The 22,588-nt window shown below is 30.6% G+C and overlaps 3 protein-coding genes across 4 annotated transcripts; 2 read left to right on the top strand and 1 right to left on the bottom strand.

Annotated features, from left to right (window-relative positions):
- Positions 1-340: 340 nt before the first annotated feature.
- EPC1 (Nucleotide-diphospho-sugar transferases superfamily protein) lies at positions 341-5,616 on the bottom strand. Its single transcript, XM_012232394.4, has 5 exons — positions 5,071-5,616; positions 3,839-4,235; positions 3,063-3,226; positions 2,892-2,962; positions 341-809 (listed from the first exon to the last, which is right to left on the bottom strand). Exons 1-5 carry the CDS (start codon positions 5,268-5,270, stop codon positions 649-651), a joined length of 993 nt encoding a protein of 330 aa, XP_012087784.1. The 5' UTR covers positions 5,271-5,616; the 3' UTR covers positions 341-648.
- Positions 5,617-14,023: 8,407 nt separating this feature from the next.
- PIP1 (probable aquaporin PIP-type 7a) lies at positions 14,024-15,583 on the top strand. 2 transcript variants are annotated; one of them, XM_012232406.3, is made up of 4 exons: positions 14,024-14,465; positions 14,551-14,849; positions 14,945-15,085; positions 15,204-15,583. In XM_012232406.3, the coding sequence occupies exons 1-4, from the start codon at positions 14,132-14,134 to the stop codon at positions 15,291-15,293; spliced, it is 864 nt and encodes a 287-aa protein (XP_012087796.1). In that variant the 5' UTR covers positions 14,024-14,131; the 3' UTR covers positions 15,294-15,583.
- Positions 15,584-18,505: 2,922 nt separating this feature from the next.
- EIF2 (eukaryotic translation initiation factor 2) lies at positions 18,506-21,680 on the top strand. Its single transcript, XM_012232415.4, has 6 exons — positions 18,506-18,819; positions 19,425-19,504; positions 19,780-20,009; positions 20,804-20,925; positions 21,009-21,122; positions 21,379-21,680. The coding sequence occupies exons 1-6, from the start codon at positions 18,604-18,606 to the stop codon at positions 21,466-21,468; spliced, it is 852 nt and encodes a 283-aa protein (XP_012087805.1). The 5' UTR covers positions 18,506-18,603; the 3' UTR covers positions 21,469-21,680.
- The last annotated feature ends 908 nt before the right edge of the window (positions 21,681-22,588 follow it).

Raw genomic sequence — 22,588 nt, 5'->3', positions numbered from 1 at the left:
AGGTTAATCCCTATAAAAAATAACTCATATAATATTTAATTTTTAACATTTTACAAAAAACTACATAAATAGCTACTAATTACTAAAACAGCTAATTTTACCGAATATACCATCCATCTTTTTTATTTTTTTAGTATAGAATATGCAGATAGAAATGGAAAGATTGGTAACAGTTTATGTTTAGTTTTTTATTAGAACTTATTCATGAAATCATTCTTTAGAAAACATTCATAATTAGCAACTTAGTTCCAATTAGTGTAAATTAGCAACTTCTTCAAGTAACTGATGCATCAGTATATCTAAAATCTTGACAGGTTAGATTTATCCAAAGATAGTCATATTTAGCTAAAAATTACAGCAAAGGAGTTTCATTCTACGACAAAACTCCACTCTTTGGTATTAATTCAGAGGGCAAAATATATATCGCTACTACTGGCAGGAATTTGTCTTCTAGTTCTAGTTACATGGTAAGAATATAAGTAATCAATCTAAGTGGAGAATGTTAAATTAGCTTCTATCTCAAAAAAAAAAAAAAAAAAAAGACAAATAATGTAGAAGCTAAACTATTATACAGCTCAAAAAGAATGGGAATCGCTCAATGGATTACCAAAAAAAGTGGAAATTCAGCAACTGGAGGAATCTCCAGAATCACCAAAACCAGGCATGGCGGCTGTCAACAGCTTTGACAGATGTCGATACCAGGGGCATTCGCCCAAACTCCGCAACAAATCTGTTAACACATTGTGTTCTTTTTTCGTTATGACCTCCCAAGCTACTAATTCCAGTCGAACCAATCTCAAATATCCTACCTATAATGGCAACATCAGAGAAATAATGTCAAATATATGTAAGTCTGAAATGATAGGAGAAAAATTTATTCATTAAGATCATGATATGCTCCATACAAACATAATCTGGTAACTTTGCTACAACCAGAGAAATTTATCCAAGTTTTTCAGGAGGAATTAACTGAAATTGCAGTACTCCTAGGATACTAGTACTATTACTGACCTAAATCTAGGACTCTTAATCCTGATGCAATCTAGGTCTCTTACTCCTGTTGGCATCAGGTCCCATGAAAAAGTTCTTGTCCATAGAAACATTATGGTATGTAATAGAAATTTAATCGAGGATATGATGAATCACAGCAGTCCATCTCACACCTAGTACGTATTTAACAAGAAACATATTTGTACCGACAAATAACCAAGATGGTGGTGTTTTCATGTTCTTGAGGCGAAGGTTACAGGAAGAGAGAGAACAACTATCGTAAAATTCTGAAGATTTAATACATGAATAGCTATGGAAGAGTTTCAATCTTTTCTATAGCGAGTTCCCTAGACAAGGCACCTGTACACCATATGCGCTGTCATCCACATTTTTTGCAAATCAAATGACACATTTAGAATTTAATCTAATAGTAATAGTACTAAAAAAAAATAAATAAATAAAACTTATGTTACACTATTCAATAGCTCACCGGCCTATATTCCATTCTGTTTTTATTTTCTTTATTTTTTTCTTTTAGATGTCTGAATAGCCAATTTAAAAAAACAAAAAAAATGAATGAAGGGATCAGGCTCAAGTTCTATATTCTGAAACATACACTCAAAACATGCACAAAGAGACAGGGCAGGGTGGTGCATTTAAGAAGAAAATGATAAGGTTCAAATAATACTCCAAAAAATCAATTGCTCGTGCCAAGATTTTTTTCCTAAACTATTTATTTATTACATAATGTTAAAGGTTTTTCTCCACGCGCCACAACCCAGCCACGGTCACTCTGTGCCCAGCCCCATTGCCATAAATATTCATTAGTCCCTCTTTTATAAACCTATAGGGCTCTGCCAGACCAATAAACCATTTTCTGGTGATAAAATTTTAAATATTTTAAGGAATAGTGATATATCCATCTGTTCACAATCCTATATTCATGTACGATAAATATGACATTGAATGAATGTGGATAAACTCTCCCCAACTATTGAAGTCGTTCTCTTCTATTGTTTCACGAAACTTTCTATGCTTAAACAATGAATCAATTATCCAGGATTTAATGAAGCAAATCAGACATTGATCCTATTTCCGGAGAACATTTCAAGACGCATAACATTTATACAGGCAGTTCTTGGTCATTTAATACTTATGCCTGTCAACCTCCAGCCAAAGGTCCTGAATCTCAAGAGAGAAGAGAAAAGGTAGAATGCGTTCCACAGACAGCATGAAAGCAATAGTCTAAATGATTTCCCAAAATAGGTCACTTAGATAAGGACTTTGCACCAGTAAATCATGTATTGCCACCCCAAGTTTTCAAATCAAAAGGCAAACAAACTTTATCCACCTTATACTAGACCCCGGGCTCCACAATTTGTCTTAGTCAGGTTTTGCTCATTGCCTAACATCTCATTCTGTTATCCTTACTCTCATTATCAAATGACCTTGTTATTCCTCTTACTACTACATTTAAACAGTTAGCTTATTCTACACATAAGCAAACAAATAAATAGTGTTTTCCAGAAGAGATCTGTAAAATAGCTAAAAAGTGCTACAAGGATGAGGATCAAGTTGACCATGACAATGTGAGGCATAGTTACCAATGTACTGAGTATGAACGTAACCTCACAAGATATGATAACCAAACGATTGGAGCAACCACCACAGGGTGGCCCTCAAGGACTTGAAACCTAAGCACTTAAGTACGCGCAAGTTTTTTCTTCTTAACTTTTGCTGCATATATTTTATTATATCATATAGCATCAGAATTTCCACCTTTGTATTCAATTACCAATTAGATTGTTAATGGTCAGGCAGATAGCGCAACATTAAACACCACTAAAATAAAATAATTAAATAAAAAGTTATTAAGACAGTGAGATTTTGGGAACATCCACCTTTAACCCAGATAGGTGGAGCACCAGTTGCATTTGCAACGAGAAAGGACATTGCAATATCTTCACAGTTCCTGGTGAATCCATTCCAAGATAAAAGAATGGTTAAGCGTAAAAACAATACAACAGAAAACAGCAAGAAAGGACAAGAAAAAATAGTATAAAAAGAAGAACCTGTTCTTTCTTGTGTATTCTCTGATTGATGTTGGCATCTCATTCGTGTATAAGCTTAGATACTTTTTGTGGAAAAAAGCTGCCTTTGAGAGTATCATACTGTATGTACCTGTCCACCAAACAGACCACCATCCACCATATATGTAGTAGTCCTTTTTCCCTTGCTGCATAAAATGTACAAATTGAAAATATTTAGTCAAACTCAAATATGCTCCATGAAGGTAAATGTTTGGTTCCTAAAAATAAATGATGGCAGATAGGAAACACCTAATGCCATTGGCATATTCACATTCCAAGCAGCATTGCATAATTTCCTTAAAACACCTTCAGTCAACTACTAGCTACTATTATATTTCCAAGTATAAATGTACAAGAATACCCTGAGGTAAACAGTACCATTGTACCAAGTCTTGCACCAATTAATGCTTTCATCAGGTTGATCTATGATGTTTGCACTGCTTGATGCTATTTTCTGTAATGTGTCTACATGAGTAGACAAAGACCTCAAAAGTTTTATTTAATTGAGATAGTCATGCATAATTTAGAACATGGCCTAGCATAACGTATGACCCCATCACTTTAGCAGGTCAAAAGTTTACTTTGAGTAGCACTAGCAGTCACAAGTTTTGCATCTTTTGATACGGATATTATCAAATGAAGAGATGTATGAAGCAAAAAGGAATCCAAATCAAGCAATTTATGTGACTTGATGACACAAACTTGAAAAGTATAAACAAGAAACTATACTGAAGCAAGAAATAAATTAAAGCCAATACCGATCGATCAACCCAATGGGCACGGGGCACGAAGCCCACCATTGTATCTGGAGCACTTTGCCAAACATTGAAAGCAAATTCCACAGAAGAGCAAGGAAATATAACATCATCATCAATTGAGAAAACAGCATCAGCCTTTAGATCCTTAATTTCTTTGAATCTGTTATTCAAACTGTCTTCCTTGTTGATGTCAAATTTCAATTCAACCTGCCTCACACCTTTTGAGTTCGATTGTACGACATGGTTTAGATACTTAACTAGAGATTCTGATGGAGGACTAGGCTCACTCCACACAATATGTATAGAATCCAGTCCAGCACATGATGAATAGTGAGAAATTGACTGCTTCAACAAATCATATCTCTTCCAAGTGTTAATTAAAATAGCATAACCTTTCCTGTACAAAAATTTCCAATTCAAAACAATATCATAAGACTTAACATGTCTGCCATAATGCAAGGCATTGAGAGTGGGAATAGGACAGTTCCACACAAATAATATTCTATGCTTATAAAGGTAGATTCCAGACTTGATCACAAATGCTTATTCCTCAAAATGCAACAGAATATTTAGAAATACAGAATCACATTCTATTTTATCCATGCACAAATCATCTCAAGGTATGTAAATATCAACTGACAATCACCATAAACACAAAACAGGACATGGTAAAAGAAAATTTGTAAAAACCTGGCTTCATTGTTCAGCCAAAAGAAATAACATCACTCCTAATTTCCACAAACTTGCTCATTCTCGACATCAATTATTTAAATTTGACTCTTTTGCCAGGAAATCTGTTTCGTCAAGAATAATTTCAATAAGCATGAACATCAACAAGTACTCTCTTCTGAAATCCAACATTTGTATATGGAACGAAATAAAATCTAAGTAATGCTGAAACGTGAGTTTAATAAATCAGTGAACTTTATGATTTTTTTTTCCCCTATTAACTGATGTTCAAGCTGCTCTAATTTGGGAACAGACTACTTCTGCAGCTACAATTCCCAAGCAATAGTTCTGCTAAATCTAAATTAACATAATCATCCGCCAAGTAAATCTGTCCACATATTGCTTACTAAATAAATCTGTATCAAATAAAAGTAACAAACTTTGCGGTGTCCAATTCATTGAAAAAGAAAAGCAAATTGATTTACCTAATCGGAATCTAACAACATTCAAGGTAAGTTAAAATATACCAAAAATAGAACCAATATATTTATAGGAATACGTACCCCGTAGCAGAGAACTGCTGAGTAGGAACACTATGTTTGGTCCACTTTATGAAATCTGACGCTCGACCAGCAAGCACTAGCATCGTAAAAGCTATACAACAACACAATAAGATCTTGATTTTCACCGATCCAGTAACAGCAATCGCGAGTTGCCGAAATCTCTGCAACCCACGACGGTTATTCAACAGGCTCCCTCTCATCACCGCCAGTGTTGCTTCTTTTTTCTTAGAATTAACAATCAACTCAGACTCAGTGACTCGCCAGCCAAGCCGATCCAGGACGACTAGAGTACAAGCCCACTCAGCGGGCTCTGCAAGTAAAGCAAGAAAGTATAAAATCAGACAGTGCTTTTCGCGGTGTTCTTCAACGGTGAACGGCGCGGAGAGGTTTTTGAAGAGGATGGACTGAGAGGAGGGAGGGAAAGGGAAGAATGCGAAGCAGAAAGAATTGGGTGCACCAAAATGGAAAACAAAGACACGTGTCGATAGTTAATTGGTGATTAGAGATGCAGTATGGCCCGTCGTTACATCGGTTTGTTTTTATTTTTTACTATTTGTAGCCTTTCTCTGTTCATGCAACGAATGGGGACTGTTTGGATTTCAGGCTCTGATATCCTAGTTTAGTGCACCAAAACCGACAGTGACCATTTTGGTGTTCGTTCCACGTGGCGAACGTTTAGTAGTTTTTGTTTTGACTGTTGCGATGGGCATTTAATGTTGTGAGTTATTGTGCACGACTCTACTCTCCCTTATTATTCTTTGTAATAAATATAAATATAATAAAAATATGATTAGTAATTTAGTAATAATATCAATATTTGAATTATATGTTAATATATTGCTTAATGTAATGATTAAGTAAAGAATTAAATGGTTGAATCATTAAGATGAGATTGAAGAATTAAATAAAATATATTATTTAATTTCATTACAAAAGTAAAAATTGCAAATTATTTTTTCGTATTTATAAAATATATGAATCGTTGAATATCAGACTAAATTGCATTTATAAATCATCACGAACAAGTCAAATTGAATCATGAATATCCTACTTTAAACATATTCAATAAAAAGAAAAATAAAATGGATTGTGTTATAAAATAAAAAAATATTTTATATGTTCTTAAAAATTTGTATAAGTACCAAAAAAATATGAGAAATTTTAGTAAGTTTAATTAACAAATAATCCTATTAATTAATTAAGCATAATTGCTAAATCATAACCCTCTAATTTAAAAGTCAAGGTATTTATGTTTAAACTATAAATTGACCATCAAACTAAAATATATAAGGGGTGTCACCATACCAACACTAATTCACCAGAGTAATAAAATGACTGATCTCTTGAGAAGTCCTCGTATTGCACCCCTCTTTTTAAATCTTTCAAAAAAAAAAAGAAAAAAAAAACTTATAAACTAAATAATTTTAAAAATTAAAATATTAGGAATGGAATAATTTGATTTTCAAAATAAAGGTTCTAACTTGCAAATTAAGTTAAATATTGAGGACTAAATCATTAAAATTAATCCTTTTTTTTAAATGAATTATAGATAATTAAAAATAATAGGTTTAAAAAAAAATAAAAGGAAATATGAAGATAATTATGTCTTTCTTCCTTATATATGAAGATAACTATCAATTCAAAAGTTAAAATCAACAACAAGATGATAAAATATACTATAAATTGCTAAATTTAGGTACACAATAATTTTGAAATGATGTGAAGAAAATCAATCAGAATAAATCTGGCTAGCAAATAAATAGCTAAATAAAATTTTAATAGTCCTTTTCAAATTGGATATTTGAAGATTGATAACTTAAAATGGCAGGCTTAAAAGAATAAGCCCATTCTAAATTTTCTTTAGGTAGCCCATTTAAATATCATAGTTGGATTTGATAGCTGTGTTTTCAGTCTGGTGCTCCATCTACTTGGGATTCAATAGATGTCTCATATTTTAACATTAAATAAAAAATGAAGTAAGTGGGAAAAAAATGAAACAGATGATTCCCTCAAAAGAACCAAAAAAAAAAAAAAAAAAAGTCAAATAAAAAGATTGCATGATCACATCACACTATGAAGATCTGTTGCCGTAAGGTTCACTCATTTGTTCATTGATTGCAACCAGAAAATAGGAACAGGTTTAGTCAAAAGTTTGGAATGTTAGAGAGCAAAAATAAAAACATTGGACCAGCTATATATCATATGCTACCCACCGGCAAATTTATATTGGCCAGTAATCAAAGCTTTGGCTCGAAGAATATGAGCACTTGGTGTTCGTGAATCTCATTGTCACACCATAGTTATCCAAACATCAATCATCAAAAACACTAGAGAAATTTTTACCTTCTTTGCAGGTGATAGTCCAATGTACCGAACGCTCGTACCGGGTTTAATAATTTACCATAAAATGAGTCGATCACTTATGTAATTAAAAAATAAAAGGCGTTGAGTTTGAATCATCTTAATCATAATAGTTTTTATTAATTTAGTGATATAAAGAGAGGACTACTCCTATTTCAGTCATCGAAAAAAAGCATATTTCTGTATTTTTGATATTGTAGATTAATAATTAAATAATAATAAACAAGGGCAATTTCAGAAGCAAACCATGTAGATTAAATTTGAACTCCTAATAAACTATTTAGGTCTGGTTGAATATGTCCTAATCAAAAACCTTAACTAGGAATCATACTTGATAAAAAAAATATTTTCTCAAAAAAAAATGATAAAAATATAATTATTAAAGTAAATGGCCTTAATGCAATGGGCGGTTGCTTGACACACTGTTGCCACCTATTTTAACCACCTATTCTTGACATTATTGTATATAGTAATTAATTTTCTGAATTGCATCTCTTTTTGTTTTTTTTTTTTTTTTGTATAAGTTAAAAAAGACAAGCGGTACCCACTTACCAATTAATAATTATATAATAAAAAAAATACCATAGTCCCTATTTGCTTCTTGGATAAATTAAATTGGAAAATGACACATTGAAAATTATTAATTAGAAAAGTATAGGGGTCCAATCCAATATATGTAGAAATAAGGGAGCAGACTTTGTATATAATTCTGTTTTTTATCCTTGTCACTACCTACCCACTACCCATATTCATATAATATTTTAATATAGTTTACTCAAATTTTATTATTAAATTACTCTTAAAAGTCCATTTTAGAGACTAAATTAGACATTTAGTGAAATTTTAAAAGCCAACTTCAATATTTACCCTTTTAATTTTTCATTTTTTGCTTCGTTTGTAACCGAATGATTTTATTCAATTTTTATTACCGACTGCTAATTTTTTGAATACAACAGAGAAGATTAGACCGAAAAAAAATCAATCTCAATAAGTTCAAATAACATTAACCAAATTAGTATTTAATAACTCTCGAATCTTTTGAGTAGAAGTCTTTTATTATCTGTAAGCATCAAGATCCCAAAATTTCCATTTTTAACTATAAAATCCGCAATAAAGTTTGCTTCACGGAATACATGAATAATTTCAACCTACCACCATACAAACGAGCTTTTCTTTTTTTTTTTTTTTGGTAAAGAAAAGAGAATAGCTCTAATAAGATAAAGACTGCCTAGAACAAACAAGCTATTTTTTAATTACTGCATTCAAAGATTATTTTTTAAATGATGATTTAATAATCAAATATAAATATAACATTATAATATATGCTATAGGCTAGACAGGCAAAATTATATGATTGTAACCTAAAATATTCTTTTACCACAACAAGATGATTTCTTCTTTATTTTTTTACGCTATGTAATGCAAAATGTTCGTAAAGATGGCACATACAACGTGTAATTTTATTTTAAAGAAAAAAGATTTTTTTTTTTTTTTAAATATTATCTGCACAACTCACTACAACTAAACTGTTGGTATAAAAATTATTGGGTAATAATTTTAATTATCAGTTGAAATGACAGAAGAATTATTCTGTATTTATTAATTAGAAACCTAATTTTAGAATCAAAGAGGAAATATTTTATTTCCTTACATCCAGCATAAGAAGATGAAGTTAATATATTTATAAGGAGAGTGGATTCTAATATCATATATCGCAATAATTTAGATAGTCAGATTCGAAATTTATAATTATCAGTAGTGAAGAAGATTTATTTTGAAAACCATCGTTCATCGGAATACTAACACCGCACGATTCAAAAAAGTATTTTATATTAAATAAGTTTCGTTTATATAAATACGTGGGAACATCATGTTAAAAATAAATAATAAAAAATTCATGTATATATCAGTACAGATGTAAATAATCATTAACCGAACCGCAATCGATAAATTTCAAATTTAGTCTATAAGCTTGCTCAAGAGAAATTTAAATTTTATTAAATTAATTGGTTTGAATTGAAAGTATTCTTGCTTCGGATAGATTAGATTTAAAACCAAATTGATATGTTAAAAACCAATGGAAATCGACTAAATCAATTGATTTGAAGCCTGGAAAGTGGAAGAAAAATATTTTTCATCTTGATTCGGTTCAATTTAAACCAAACCAATAATTTGCTAACCCCTAATTATTTTATTAAAGCATCTCCAATGCAAATATTAATTATGTTAATTTATTTGCCATGTCTAAAAGATTGAAAGTTAAAAAAAAAAAAAAATTCAACGTTATCGTCTAAATAGACGTGAGTCTGATGTGTCAAAAATAAAAAGAGACATCGTCTATCACGCTTCTCTATGTTTAGAGGGGTGACTCAGTTTTTTATTTTTTTTCCTATTTTTCATTTTTTTTCTTATTTTTTATTTTTCTTTATGCCTTCTCCTTTATTTGCGTTCAAATTTCTTCTCAAGCTGAAACTTACTTCTTCTTTGTGCATTGGAGACCATTTTAAAAATCTAACGCTTAGAAATGTACATTCAGTTACATCATCATCCGCAATTTCATTATTATCCACAATTTCTATTTATTAAAACACATCATTAACGATATATGGTTGGATAGGAAATGCTCTCAGACTCTCAGTTCCTACTAAGCCACCATTTCATTATCATCCAATCCCAACATGCCAGCTCAGCAAATGCTGCGGCCCTTTTGTAAAGGGTGGAATTATCATTGGCTTCTAACACAGACAAAAATTAAACAACAGAAAGGATAAACTATTGATGTCATGCCATTCCCATTTCATTTTTAATTTATTTTTTCGTTTGAAAGAAAGAATTTTAAAAACAACAAAATGATTAGTTGTAAACTCTGCACTTCTTTTTTTTTTTTTTAAAGTAAATTATGTACTGCTTAATGATGCATATATATTAATTAGTTAAGATTCCTAATTAAGCAAACACGATTAATTAATTAATTGTTTTATGCATCATTAAAAGCTAAAAACCCGTTTAAAAAGGATAATAAAAATTTATTATCAATGTCACAATTTGCCAGAACAAATAGGAAGTTGCAAGCGGTTAATTACATCCCATTTATTTTTCATCTATTATTTTATTTCCTTTCTCTCTTTTAATTAAAAAATTTATAAAATCAATAAAAGGGCAATTTTTACCAATTATAATTATTTGTCAAAAATTTAAATTGTTTAATAATTTCGTTAATTTTTTATATAATTAATTTAAATTACACCTATAATACCAAATTACTTAGACTATATTTTATTAACTAACAATAAAATTTGGAACCAAGATGACCAACAATAATACAATATTACAAAATGATAATAGCTAGAATTATAAATAAGTTTAGCACGTCAATTATTATTGAATTTAAATTTAATTTAAGTTTAAAAATCAAGTTCAAACTCGAGATTTACTCATTTATAATTCACAATTATATATATTCACCTTTTTAGGATCAAATTCATAAATAAGTTTTAGCTTTGACTTGTTAAATTTTTCAAAAAAAAAAAAAAAATTTATGTCTCAAAATATAAATCGTTTAAAATTTTTGCATAAGACTTAAAAGAAGCAATTAATTCTTCTAAATTATAATAAAACTAAAGATAGTTTGACCAAATTATATTTATCACAAAATCAATAGTTATTTATTACTCTATCTATTTCAAAATATAAGACTTTTAAAGTTTTTGCACAAGAATTAAGGAAGTAATTAATTCTTTTAATTATAATAAACTCAAGAGTAATTGATCAAACGATCATTTTATCTCAAAACTAATAGTTGTTTATGAAGTATTTCTTATATTTAGTGTAAACAAGGGTAATATTGAAAAAACATCATTTATTATTTTTTGAAATATACAAAACGATTTATATTTTGAGACAAAATAACAAACAAAAAATCACTTATATTTTGGGACAAAGGGAGTAAAATATTTATTGTATCTAATATCAACAATGGTAACATTGGAAAATATTATTTATTACTCCTTAAAATACTTAAAATGACTTATATTTTAAGACAAAATAATCACTAAAAAAACTATTTATATTTTAAGACAGATGGAACGTTATTTATAAAAAATAAAATTAACTTTTGAGTAGTAGCTAGTATCGGCTCAATATGAAAATTCATTATTGTAGTTTCACAATGAATTTTATAATAATTTCAACCTTTACTCTTATATATTAAATAATTTAACTTATAAAACTAGATATTATATATTTATTTGACACTTTAATTTATAAAATTTGATCTATTAAATATGTGTTGAATAATTAAGAATTATTAATTTAAAAATTATTAACCATATACTAAATTAATATGTTGCATAAAAAAATTAAAAAATTTGAAAATTATTATTTTTAATGTAAAAAGGTGTAAAAGGTAAAATTAGGGTGAAAGAATTTTTTTGGGGTTAAAATTGAAGAGTTAAATTACTGCTCAAATTCATAAGGACAGCTCAACCAGCAAATATTTTTGGGAAAACGTTTCACAAGATTGTGAAGCCCAATGTTGTCAGCATAAAAGCACTAACGTGGCAGTGAATTTGTGGTTTTAAGTGTAACGCAATTTTCTGTTAGCCACATGTCCCAAAATAAGCACGCGGCACATGTGACAAGCTGTAGTAGATTGTACAGCCGAAAAAAAGGTCGGCAGCCATGGACCCAGGACAGGACGAACCAACTCCTAGTGTAAGTCAATTTGGAAATTGGTATTCTTCTTTTGGAAAATTGTCACTTGTAATAAAATTGCTATTTACTCTTTACCTTGAGTCATATTTATGCTGATAACTTTATCTTAGCATTGGGGCTGCGTAAATCCGGATTACCAAGTTAGAGTGACAAAATACATGTTTAAGATTACCTAATTTCTATTAAATGCGTAATTTCTATCTTTATTAAGCTGAATTGCCCGTAAACGGATCCCCAATGCAACATTATGCAACATATAATGTGTATAAAAATTGTAATTAAAATCCGTAACAGGATTGTAATAAAAAGTACTGAATTTAATAGATAAATATGATAATTTTAGAGATATTAAGATGATTTTTATAAAATATTGTTCTCACACTTTATAAAAATTGAAAATAAATCGTATTAAAATTTAAAATTCTATAAGTTTCTTTAATTTACATTTTGATCCCGTTTGTTTTAGTTGTTTATATTAACGAATAGCTAATGACGATAGCTAATAGCTGGTGTCTAATGGCTGGTGTGACTAATAAATGTTGGTGATAAAATTTTGATATCGGTTATTGTTAAAATGTAAACGACTATTAAATAAAATTATTTTTTTATACATTATTATGTATAATGTATATTTTTAAATTAAATATATTATTATTTTTATTCTATTGTATTATATAAATAAAAATTAATTAAATTTTAAATAATATATTATAAAAATTATTACTTTTAAATAACTATAAATAAAGTAATTATAAAATTTTAATTTTAAAATTTTATTAATTATTATTTTTCTAAGATTAATGGAGTTCAAATAATATAATAATCACATTAGCAGCTATTAATTGTAGATTAAAAAGCTTACCAAACACCTACAAAATTACCTATTCGGTATGAATCAGTCATCAATTGTACGAATAAGTTGAACATTATTTTTTCTATTTACAAATACCTTTAATCTAATAATTAAGCATTATAAAAATAATTAACATGGTCAATGTTATGCAACACTAGTCGTTCAAGAGAAAAAAAACATAGTAATGGTATTGTCAATCTGTGAGACTCCTAGGAAAAAGGGAGATTTTGACCGAAACGTTCAAAATCGGCTAGAATCGACGGAAAATCGGTTGGAGAACCGGCCAAAACCGTCGATTTTGAAACCATTGAGGAAACGAAACTGGAACAGCTCGGTTTCAAACCGTAATCAAAACCGTTAATTTTTGGTTCGATTCTGGAACCGTGGCCACCCCTATATTTATGCTGATAACTTTATCTTAGCATTGGGGCTGTGTAAATCCGGATTACCAAGTTAGAGTGACAAAATACATGTTTAAGATTACCCAATTTCTATTAAATGCGTAATTTCTATCCTTGTTAAGCTGAATTGCCCATAAACGGATCCCTAATGCAACATATAATGTGTATAAAAATTGTAATTAAAATCTTCTTGAGCTGTAACAGGATTATAAAATATCACAAATTCTACAATTTTAGCCAATCATATGGAAAGAAATTGGTCCAAAATTTCCAAAATTAAACTTTCAAAACTACTCTTTTTCTTCTCTTCTCCTCTCTTCTGTTCAATTCACTTGTTGTCTTTAGCCCACCACTACATTATTGAGAGATGGACGGTGGTTTAATCAAACATCACCAATTCAATTATACTAACATGTGGCCACCCTTGCGCCAACTATGAATTACACTATACAATCCTATGTCGTTTTCACCAAACATTTCTCAGGGTAGTATCGTCATTTCATTTAAAATAATAAAATACCAATTAGAGACTACCGGAAAATGATTGGTCGGCCACAAGATAACTTACAATTTTCAATTAAATACAGTCATTAGGCCCCACCACTTTTACTATATAATGAATCACCGTAGACTCACTCTCCACTGCCACAGATCAAACGGTCACTCACAAGAAATCTCTCTCTCTATAATTTGCCATTTTTTGGGCTAAGCAGAAAGTACACAGCTATTAGCTATGGAGGGCAAGGAAGAAGATGTTAGATTGGGAGCTAACAAGTTCAGAGAGACACAACCCATTGGCACGGCTGCTCAGAGCCAAGATGACAAAGATTACACTGAACCACCACCGGCGCCACTTTTCGAGCCGACTGAGCTTACTTCATGGTCTTTTTACAGAGCTGGTATTGCAGAGTTTATAGCCACTTTCTTGTTCTTGTACATATCAGTTTTGACAGTTATGGGCGTGGTTAAAGCTCCTACCAAGTGTTCAACTGTGGGTATTCAAGGAATTGCTTGGGCTTTTGGTGGAATGATTTTCGCTCTTGTATACTGTACTGCTGGTATTTCAGGTTCGTCCACTTTTGCCGTTTGGTCAACGTTTTTGCTTACAGAAAACAAAATTTGGTAATAACTCTTTTTTTTCTGTTTGTGCAGGAGGACACATAAATCCGGCGGTGACCTTCGGGCTGTTCTTGGCAAGAAAATTGTCCTTGACAAGGGCTATATACTACATGGTTATGCAGTGCCTTGGAGCTATCTGCGGTGCTGGAGTTGTGAAAGGATTTGAAGGGCGTAAACAATATACTTTGTTGGGTGGTGGTGCTAACAGTGTTGCTCCTGGTTACACCAAAGGTGATGGCCTTGGCGCTGAGATTGTCGGTACCTTCGTCCTTGTCTACACTGTCTTCTCTGCTACTGATGCCAAACGTAATGCCAGAGACTCCCATGTTCCTGTAAGTCCCTTATGTTTAACCTTATGTTTAACTTCTTCCACATCAATTCCTATGTTTTTAATACATGTATTGATGATTATGTAAATTGTGGTCAGATTTTGGCACCATTGCCAATTGGGTTCGCCGTGTTCTTGGTGCACTTGGCTACAATCCCAATCACAGGAACTGGTATCAACCCAGCTCGTAGTCTTGGTGCAGCAATCATCTTCAACAAGGACCAGGGCTGGGATGACCATGTAAGTCTTTCTGTTTAAACCCTAGTAATTACAGAGCCCATTGTTGAGTTCTATTAATATTGTTAATTATTAATATGCTTGTTGATCGAGTGATCGATGGATTTGTTTGATTTTGCAGTGGATTTTCTGGGTGGGTCCATTCATCGGAGCAGCACTTGCCGCTCTGTATCACCAAGTTGTGATCAGAGCCATTCCTTTCAAAAAGTGATCATGATTGATGCATATATGTTTGTGGCCGTTTTATATTTTCAAGATAAAGATCAAGCTCAGTTTATGTCATTTTCTATGTTTGATTATCTACTTATCTAAGCACATGTAATAATAGTATTATGCATACTTTTTCTTTAAGGATCCTTTTATTTACCTTCTTCTTTTTTATTTGAGGAAGGGAAGTTGGGTTCGTGAGTGATGGGGTCCATCTTAAGAAGGTGGACTATATGTATCATATGTGTATGGTTGTGAATTGTGGAATGTCATTTTCTTGTTACCGACCAAAAACCTACTCCCTCTTAGCTCATGCTCTAAAATTATAATAATTGACCATTTGGGAATTTTTATTTTTCTTCTTTTATGTTATAATTTAAACCTTTTGTCATGTGTGATGCGGGATTAGGTAGCTCTTGATGATAAGGCTTTGCTTCTTTCCATTGTCCTTTTCTTTATCATCACAAGATTAGAGATAAGGTTAATTATTGAAGCTAATGCTAGATGAAGATGATAATAATACTTAATACTTTCTTTTAATTATAGTCTTTTGTTATTTCCTGTGCCAGATAGGGTTAGATAAAATTATACTCAAAAGTATATAATATAGTAATGATTGGTATCAAAGTTAGGTTACAGGTCCTGATCGAAAGAATAGCTAGATATTAAAAGCAAAATTAATTGTTTTGATAGTTATTAACTGTTTTAACAGTGTTTAGCATATAAGTTTTTAATTAGTTAATTATATATATAAAAAAACTAGAGATTCAAAAGGTGTTTTCGGCAAATTTAATTATTTTAATAATTATTAGCTGATAGCTGTTTGATTAGTTTTTTATAAAATGTTAAAATATAAACTTTATAAGGTTAATTTTTTATAAAATGTTATTTTAATATCTAAAAATTAGTTCAAACGCTATGATATTAAAGACTATAAAAAACTATGTTCGGTGTTTTGACCATCAATTTAAAAAAGTTATTGAGCTAATTTCTACATCTCATATTGAACTTTTGTTTTTTGGTGAAAAGTTTAATAAATAACTTCAGCTTCCGAGAGGTAAACTCAATCTTTATAAGGATAATAATATAAATTTGATATCGAGAAACACACCTTTATGCTGTACGATTCGAGAGAAATTACACCTACACTAAAAAAAATTAATGAACAACTAGTCCCATTAACCATGATAATTCCCTGAGCAATTGTATTAACTATTGGATTTTATTATTTATAAATGGATCCTATAAATTAAATTCATTTAAACCAAATAAGGTTCATGCTTAAAAGACTATAAGTTGGCTACTAGGAAATGAAAGGAAGTATGTTATATATACATTAATCTCTTCTAAGATAGGATCTGAAATAGAATATCAGAAAGTTCTAATATTCTAATATATTAGAAAGTTATATATATATATATATATATATATATATATATATATATATATATATATATATATATATTACACAAATCAGATGAACAAATTACATCAAAGATCTTATTATATTATATGTACATTATTGATGGATGATGATTGAAAACTCACTCCAATAACAATAATAATTTTTAGTATTGATGGAAAGGATCTAGAATTTAATTTACAGCATATTCCAAATATGCAGTCAGTGTCATATTACATCATTATTCTGAAATTATATATATAAATTGCAGTAGGTAGATATACAGTTCAACAGAGATTCTCAAATTGCAGACGGGGGTCTATTTTTGGCTCAAAACTAATCATGCATTATCATTAAAATAATTAAATTAAAACATATGGATTGTGGCTCAGTTGGCAACAAGGCTAGATATGTGGGAAGAGCTTTTGGTTTCAACCTCGCTAAACACATTTGTAAAGAAGGACGAAAAACCTTAACTGTAATTAAACTCTAAGCCGTATTAGGTAATCACCGGTTAAAAGATAAAATAATTGGATTTGGAGAGTATTTTTATAATAAAATTAAGTGATAAGTTTCATTATTTAATAAGAAATGATGGAATTGGAAAATTTCAACTTTGATTTTAAATTTCTTTCCCTTTCAAAATGGTAAAAATTATGCTATAATGAAATTTATCAATTTCCTAGATTGTAACATATTCTTTCCACAACAATAAATAAAACAAAATCTAAAAAATCGAAGCAAAGTTTTCATCACTCAAATTTCATCGATCCAGATCATCTTTTTGTTGCACAAGTTTTAAAATTTAACTTTGAAATAAGTATAATAATTCATAATGTATGCAAGTGTGAGGAAATTGTGCTTAATTAATAATCTTGAAACAAAACTAGTCATTTAACAAGATATTAGATATTAATTGCTTAAGAGTGTGCATACGTGAGACATATGGATTAATATGTTTTTATTAAATTTGTTATGGCTTTAATAAAAGTTGGGTCATGTCTTTATCTTACACGTGTAATCTCTTTTAATGTTTAGCTACTTTGTAAAATTAGTCAAATAAAAATATTTTTCTAGTCAAATAGAAAACTAATTTATTTTTTAAATATTGACACATATATTATAAACTTATAAATACATTTTTTTTAATATGCTCGTCATTAATATTATGGATCACCTCTAATAATCACTAGTCATTGCTTTCCATTGGCCATCAATGACTACCACCACAGGTATCGGCATATCGCATACCAACCACAATATATAATTTCTGCATTTTTCTCATATTTAATAATAAAATTTAAAATATAAATTTTCTATAATTTTAAATAATTTTATATTCTCATAAATTGAAAACTTTAATATCTTTGATCAATTTTTAATGTTGTAACCAAATAAAAATAATGAATTATTTTAAAACATTTATTTTGAAAAATATTTTTAAAAGTAAATTATTTTCTGAAAATAAATATGTTCTAAATATTCTGCAAATATTATAAAATCGTAGTTAATGTGAAATGAAATTTTAGCAGAAACTTAAACCGTAATGCTCCCTCTTATAGCAAAAAAATTGTTTTTTTTTTTTTTTTTAACATGAGAGAAAAATATTTATATAGATTTATATTTTTATATTTTTTTATTAATTATAGAGGTTAATTAATATTTTAAACTTTATGTTATGTGACTTAAGATTATGAATCACTAAATAAAAAATTAGATAATCATCGAGTTATATTGTTTGAACAAATCCCAGAAAGGCTCTAATTGGGCCCATGTTTCTTTATAAGCGAGTAGCGGCCCAATAACACTTACTATCAAACAAAAACAAAAACAACAGAATCTCTCCCATTCCCTCTCCTCGAAAACCCTAGAGCGCTCTCTCGCTATTTCGCGGCTCGATTGAGATCGGAGAATGGCGGCGAGCGAGCATACCGTCCTACAACCATCGTCGATGAGCCTGTCGGCGAAAGTTCACCCTTTGGTGATCTTCAACATCTGCGATTGCTATGTTAGGCGGCCTGACCAAGCTGAGCGGGTTATTGGCACGCTTCTCGGCTCCGTCCTACCTGATGGTACCGTCGACATCCGTAACTCTTATGCCGTTCCTCATAATGAATCCTCCGATCAGGTTTCCGATCTCCCTTCGCGACTTTTTATTTTAATTTTTGTGGAATTTGCGCTTATTTTATGGTCCTTATAAATTATTGAGTCGGACTACTTACAGTAAGGAACCAGTATTATTATAGCTAAAGTAGTTCTAGTTTGTCTTTTGGGGATTCTGCCTATTGCGTATGGTGTTCAATGCTAGTTTAGATTATGAGAGTAAAGGTTGAAACCACATATTTAAACGTTGCATGCTTAGCAGATAACTAGGTGAGTTCATAGTTTATTGAGCAATGCAAAAATTTGCAGTGCGTGGAAGTTTATAAAATAAGTTTTATCCACTGCTGAAAGATACTTGGTATTTTAGCACTGTGGAAATCTTGAAATTATATGATGTCTAGTTTTGAACCTTTGGATTGTGAAAAAAATAAAAACGACAGAAAAAAACAATTTTGGAACTGCTGACTAATCACTTGGGTACGGAATGAAAAAAGTTCAGCTAATATTATCACCAATGAAAAAAAGATCGAGCTAATATGAACTTGAGCTTCTCTCAACCCTTTTTTCTTTCAGTTCCCTTTCTATTTTCTTTATAGTTAAATTTTATCTTCCCGTTTGTAATTGCTGCAGGTTGCTCTGGATATTGATTATCATCATAATATGTTGTTGTCTCACCAAAAAGTAAATCCAAAAGAAGTTATTGTTGGATGGTAAATCTCATTTATTAATTTCTTTTTTGTTTTCATATATTTAAGATAAATACATTAATAAACTGCAGTAGGAGGGCCATATTTCCTGTAGACTGTTAGCGATGAAATATCTATTATGTGATATGTTTTGTTTCAACCTTTGGCCTTGATGATGTTACGATACTCTGTGAACCCATAAATATGTCCATGCATTTTCATGAAGTATTAAATTTATTGTATGGGATTTGATGTTTTTAAGAATTGGTCTGTTCTTATGCTTCAGTATCTGTGTTCAGGTATTCAACTGGGTTTGGAGTCACCGGTGGAAGTGCCTTGATCCATGAATTCTATTCTAGAGAAGTTCCCAACCCTATTCATCTTACGGTGGATACAGGATTCAGCAATGGAGAGGGCACCATTAAGGCATATGTTTCTGTTAATTTATCTCTTGGAGATCGTCAACTTGCTGCACAGTTTCAAGAAATTCCTGTTGATCTTCGCATGGTGGAAGCCGAGCGAGTTGGATGTATGTATATTTTCTGAAAATTTCTTTGTTTATAGGAAAAACTTTGCCCATCTGTTATGTTACTGTTTGATTGTTGTCTATAGATGCTTTGCAAGTGAATTAACTTTTACTGATTGTCGGTCTTCAAATTTTGAAAGCATTGATACCATAACAACATCTTTACATTGAGTTGGTAATGGCGTCTATGAAATTCAAATTTTTTGCAACTGTTTTCTCTTATACGGCTTTTACCTTGGATGCAGCTTCTTTTGTTGGTTTAAAAAAGAAAACAAAAAGATCAATAGTTAATCATTGTCCTGATTTATTTGCTTTTCACTGAGAATCAATTATCTCTCTGGATGTTACTGAACTTGCAACTGATGGAAAACTTGAAACTCAAGGAAATGAATTATGAGTTATTAGGTCAAATTATGCCCAAAAAAAGGGATATACATATGTAGAGAAAAACATTGATCAACCTAATTTTCCGAAAAGGATACCCTTCTTTATAGGCATTTCAGACTGATTTTGAAACTAGTTTCCATGACTTCAACCAACCAAACCTCAGTGAAACAAATTAAAAAACAAAATCGTTATGCTAGTAGTTCAAGGTAATCAATATGTCTAAATTAGATTTTCTTAGCTACATGTTCTTATCATTTTATTTTCATTCATGTCAGAAACTGTTTTCACATCCTTGTCACATATTCAGAGTCTTTCTCTTGATGTTGGTTATGTCCAAGCTTTTTATTTGCTGTGTATAAGATGGTATTTGGGTGTCTAATGCGGTTTGACTGGGACCTTAATAATTGTAGTTGATATCCTAAAGACTCCAATGGTTGACAAAATCCCTAGTGATTTGGAAGGAATGGAAGCCTCAATGCAGCGGCTACTAGCTCTTATAGATGATGTTCACAAATATGTTGATGATGTGGTGGTGAGTAAGATGCTGCTGTTGACACGTTTGGTTTATACCTTTCTTTTCTTTTAAATGTGGGATAATGCAAATTTTCTTCTCAGGAAGGGCGTGCAGCTCCAGATAGTAGCATAGGTCGACTTATATCAGAGACTGTAGCCTCCCTTCCAAAATTTCCACCATCAGCTTTTGATAAGCTGGTGAATGACAGTCTTCAGGTAATGATTATGTTGCTATAAAACATCCGGAAATGAAGTTTATGAACTTAATTATATAAAGATGGACTTGCACCATTTATTTATCTGCTTAGATGAAAAGGGATTTCTTCTGTGTGTAAAAATTTGTTGGTTAACTATACGATCTTTGTTGTTGGATCTTATTTAGTCGTGTTTTAACTTTGATCAACAATATCTTATTGGCTTTTTTTGTTTTTTTGACACCTTCCCCTGCTCTGCTTTCTCTATGTTCTTACAGGATCATTTACTCTTGCTATATTTGTCAAGCATCACAAGGACACAGTTAAGCTTAGCAGAAAAGTTGAACACAGCTGCTCAGATCCTCTAATTTATATCGACTGGTTGAATTCACGGTCAATTTTATTGGGGGTTTTTTTTGCCTGTTTAACGCATCATTAAGCTTGAGGAGTTGGCCATAAGTTTGTATTGATTTTGAATAGGTAGGTTGCGCACAATTTTATCTGAGGTTGCCGTTGTAATGGTTAACTCTTTCATTATCATTCACTTGGGGAAGTTAATGTTAAATCATCCATTTTTGCACATTATTGTGAGAATGCCATTTCGTTATCTATTTTAATTTCTATCTTTCCCTTCGCTGAGAAGTGTTCTCAGAAAGTTCTGTGATGGTATTTGTATGCATCGTGTTGCAAGAAATCTGTCAATTCTTGTCACCAACTTTTGATTTTAATGCATTGGGGACGGGCACTGCAAATGCAAAATTGTTAAATTTTGCTGTTATAGGCTTCTCATAGCATAGCTTTGTGACTGAAGTAGAGTTTAAAATGTTTATCAAAGACGATAGTATTTGCAGGATGATGCTATTTCTAAGATACAATTTGTTGATTTCGTTGTCACTTTCCAACCCAATTTTGTGATGACTTGTCTGCCAGCAATAACTGATAGTATACGAAATGGTTTTATTAAGACCGACTCATAAGCAATTAATATTTTGAACTATCATCTTATATTATTACTTTAAAAACAGTATATAAAGTTATGGAGGTATTAGCCGTATGAAAAATTATGTATTTACTACAGTACACAGTACATACGTAACAAAACATTCGCAGTAAAAGATTATAAAAATTAAAAAATATCTATAAACAAAATGTTATTTATATGTTAATCAACTTAACAAAAATATCTTTTAATTTGATTCTAATTTTTTAATGCTAATTTTATATTTAATTATTGTACAATAAAAAATTGTTTATTACTAAAAGGATTTATCAAAGTGTCTTAAACATGTTCAACGCACAAAAATTTATTTTTCTATTTGGTTATAATTACACGAATGAACAAGTGTCATATGCATCAAATAGTTAAGTGCCAAACACAGCATAAGAGGACTGTAACATGCACAGTAAAGCTGAGCCCCTCAATGATCTCCACTAGAGAAACAGGTCCCATAATTTGTTGCAGAGATTGCAAAGTGACTGTTTGGCAAT

Source organism: Jatropha curcas, chromosome 6 (genome assembly GCF_041381405.1).
Source record: "Jatropha curcas cultivar XTBG-Jc1 chromosome 6, XTBG_Jcur_1.0, whole genome shotgun sequence".
NCBI lineage: Eukaryota > Viridiplantae > Streptophyta > Magnoliopsida > Malpighiales > Euphorbiaceae > Jatropha > Jatropha curcas.
Note: the sequence above shows the minus strand (reverse complement) of the source record. Positions and strands in the feature narration are given on the sequence as shown.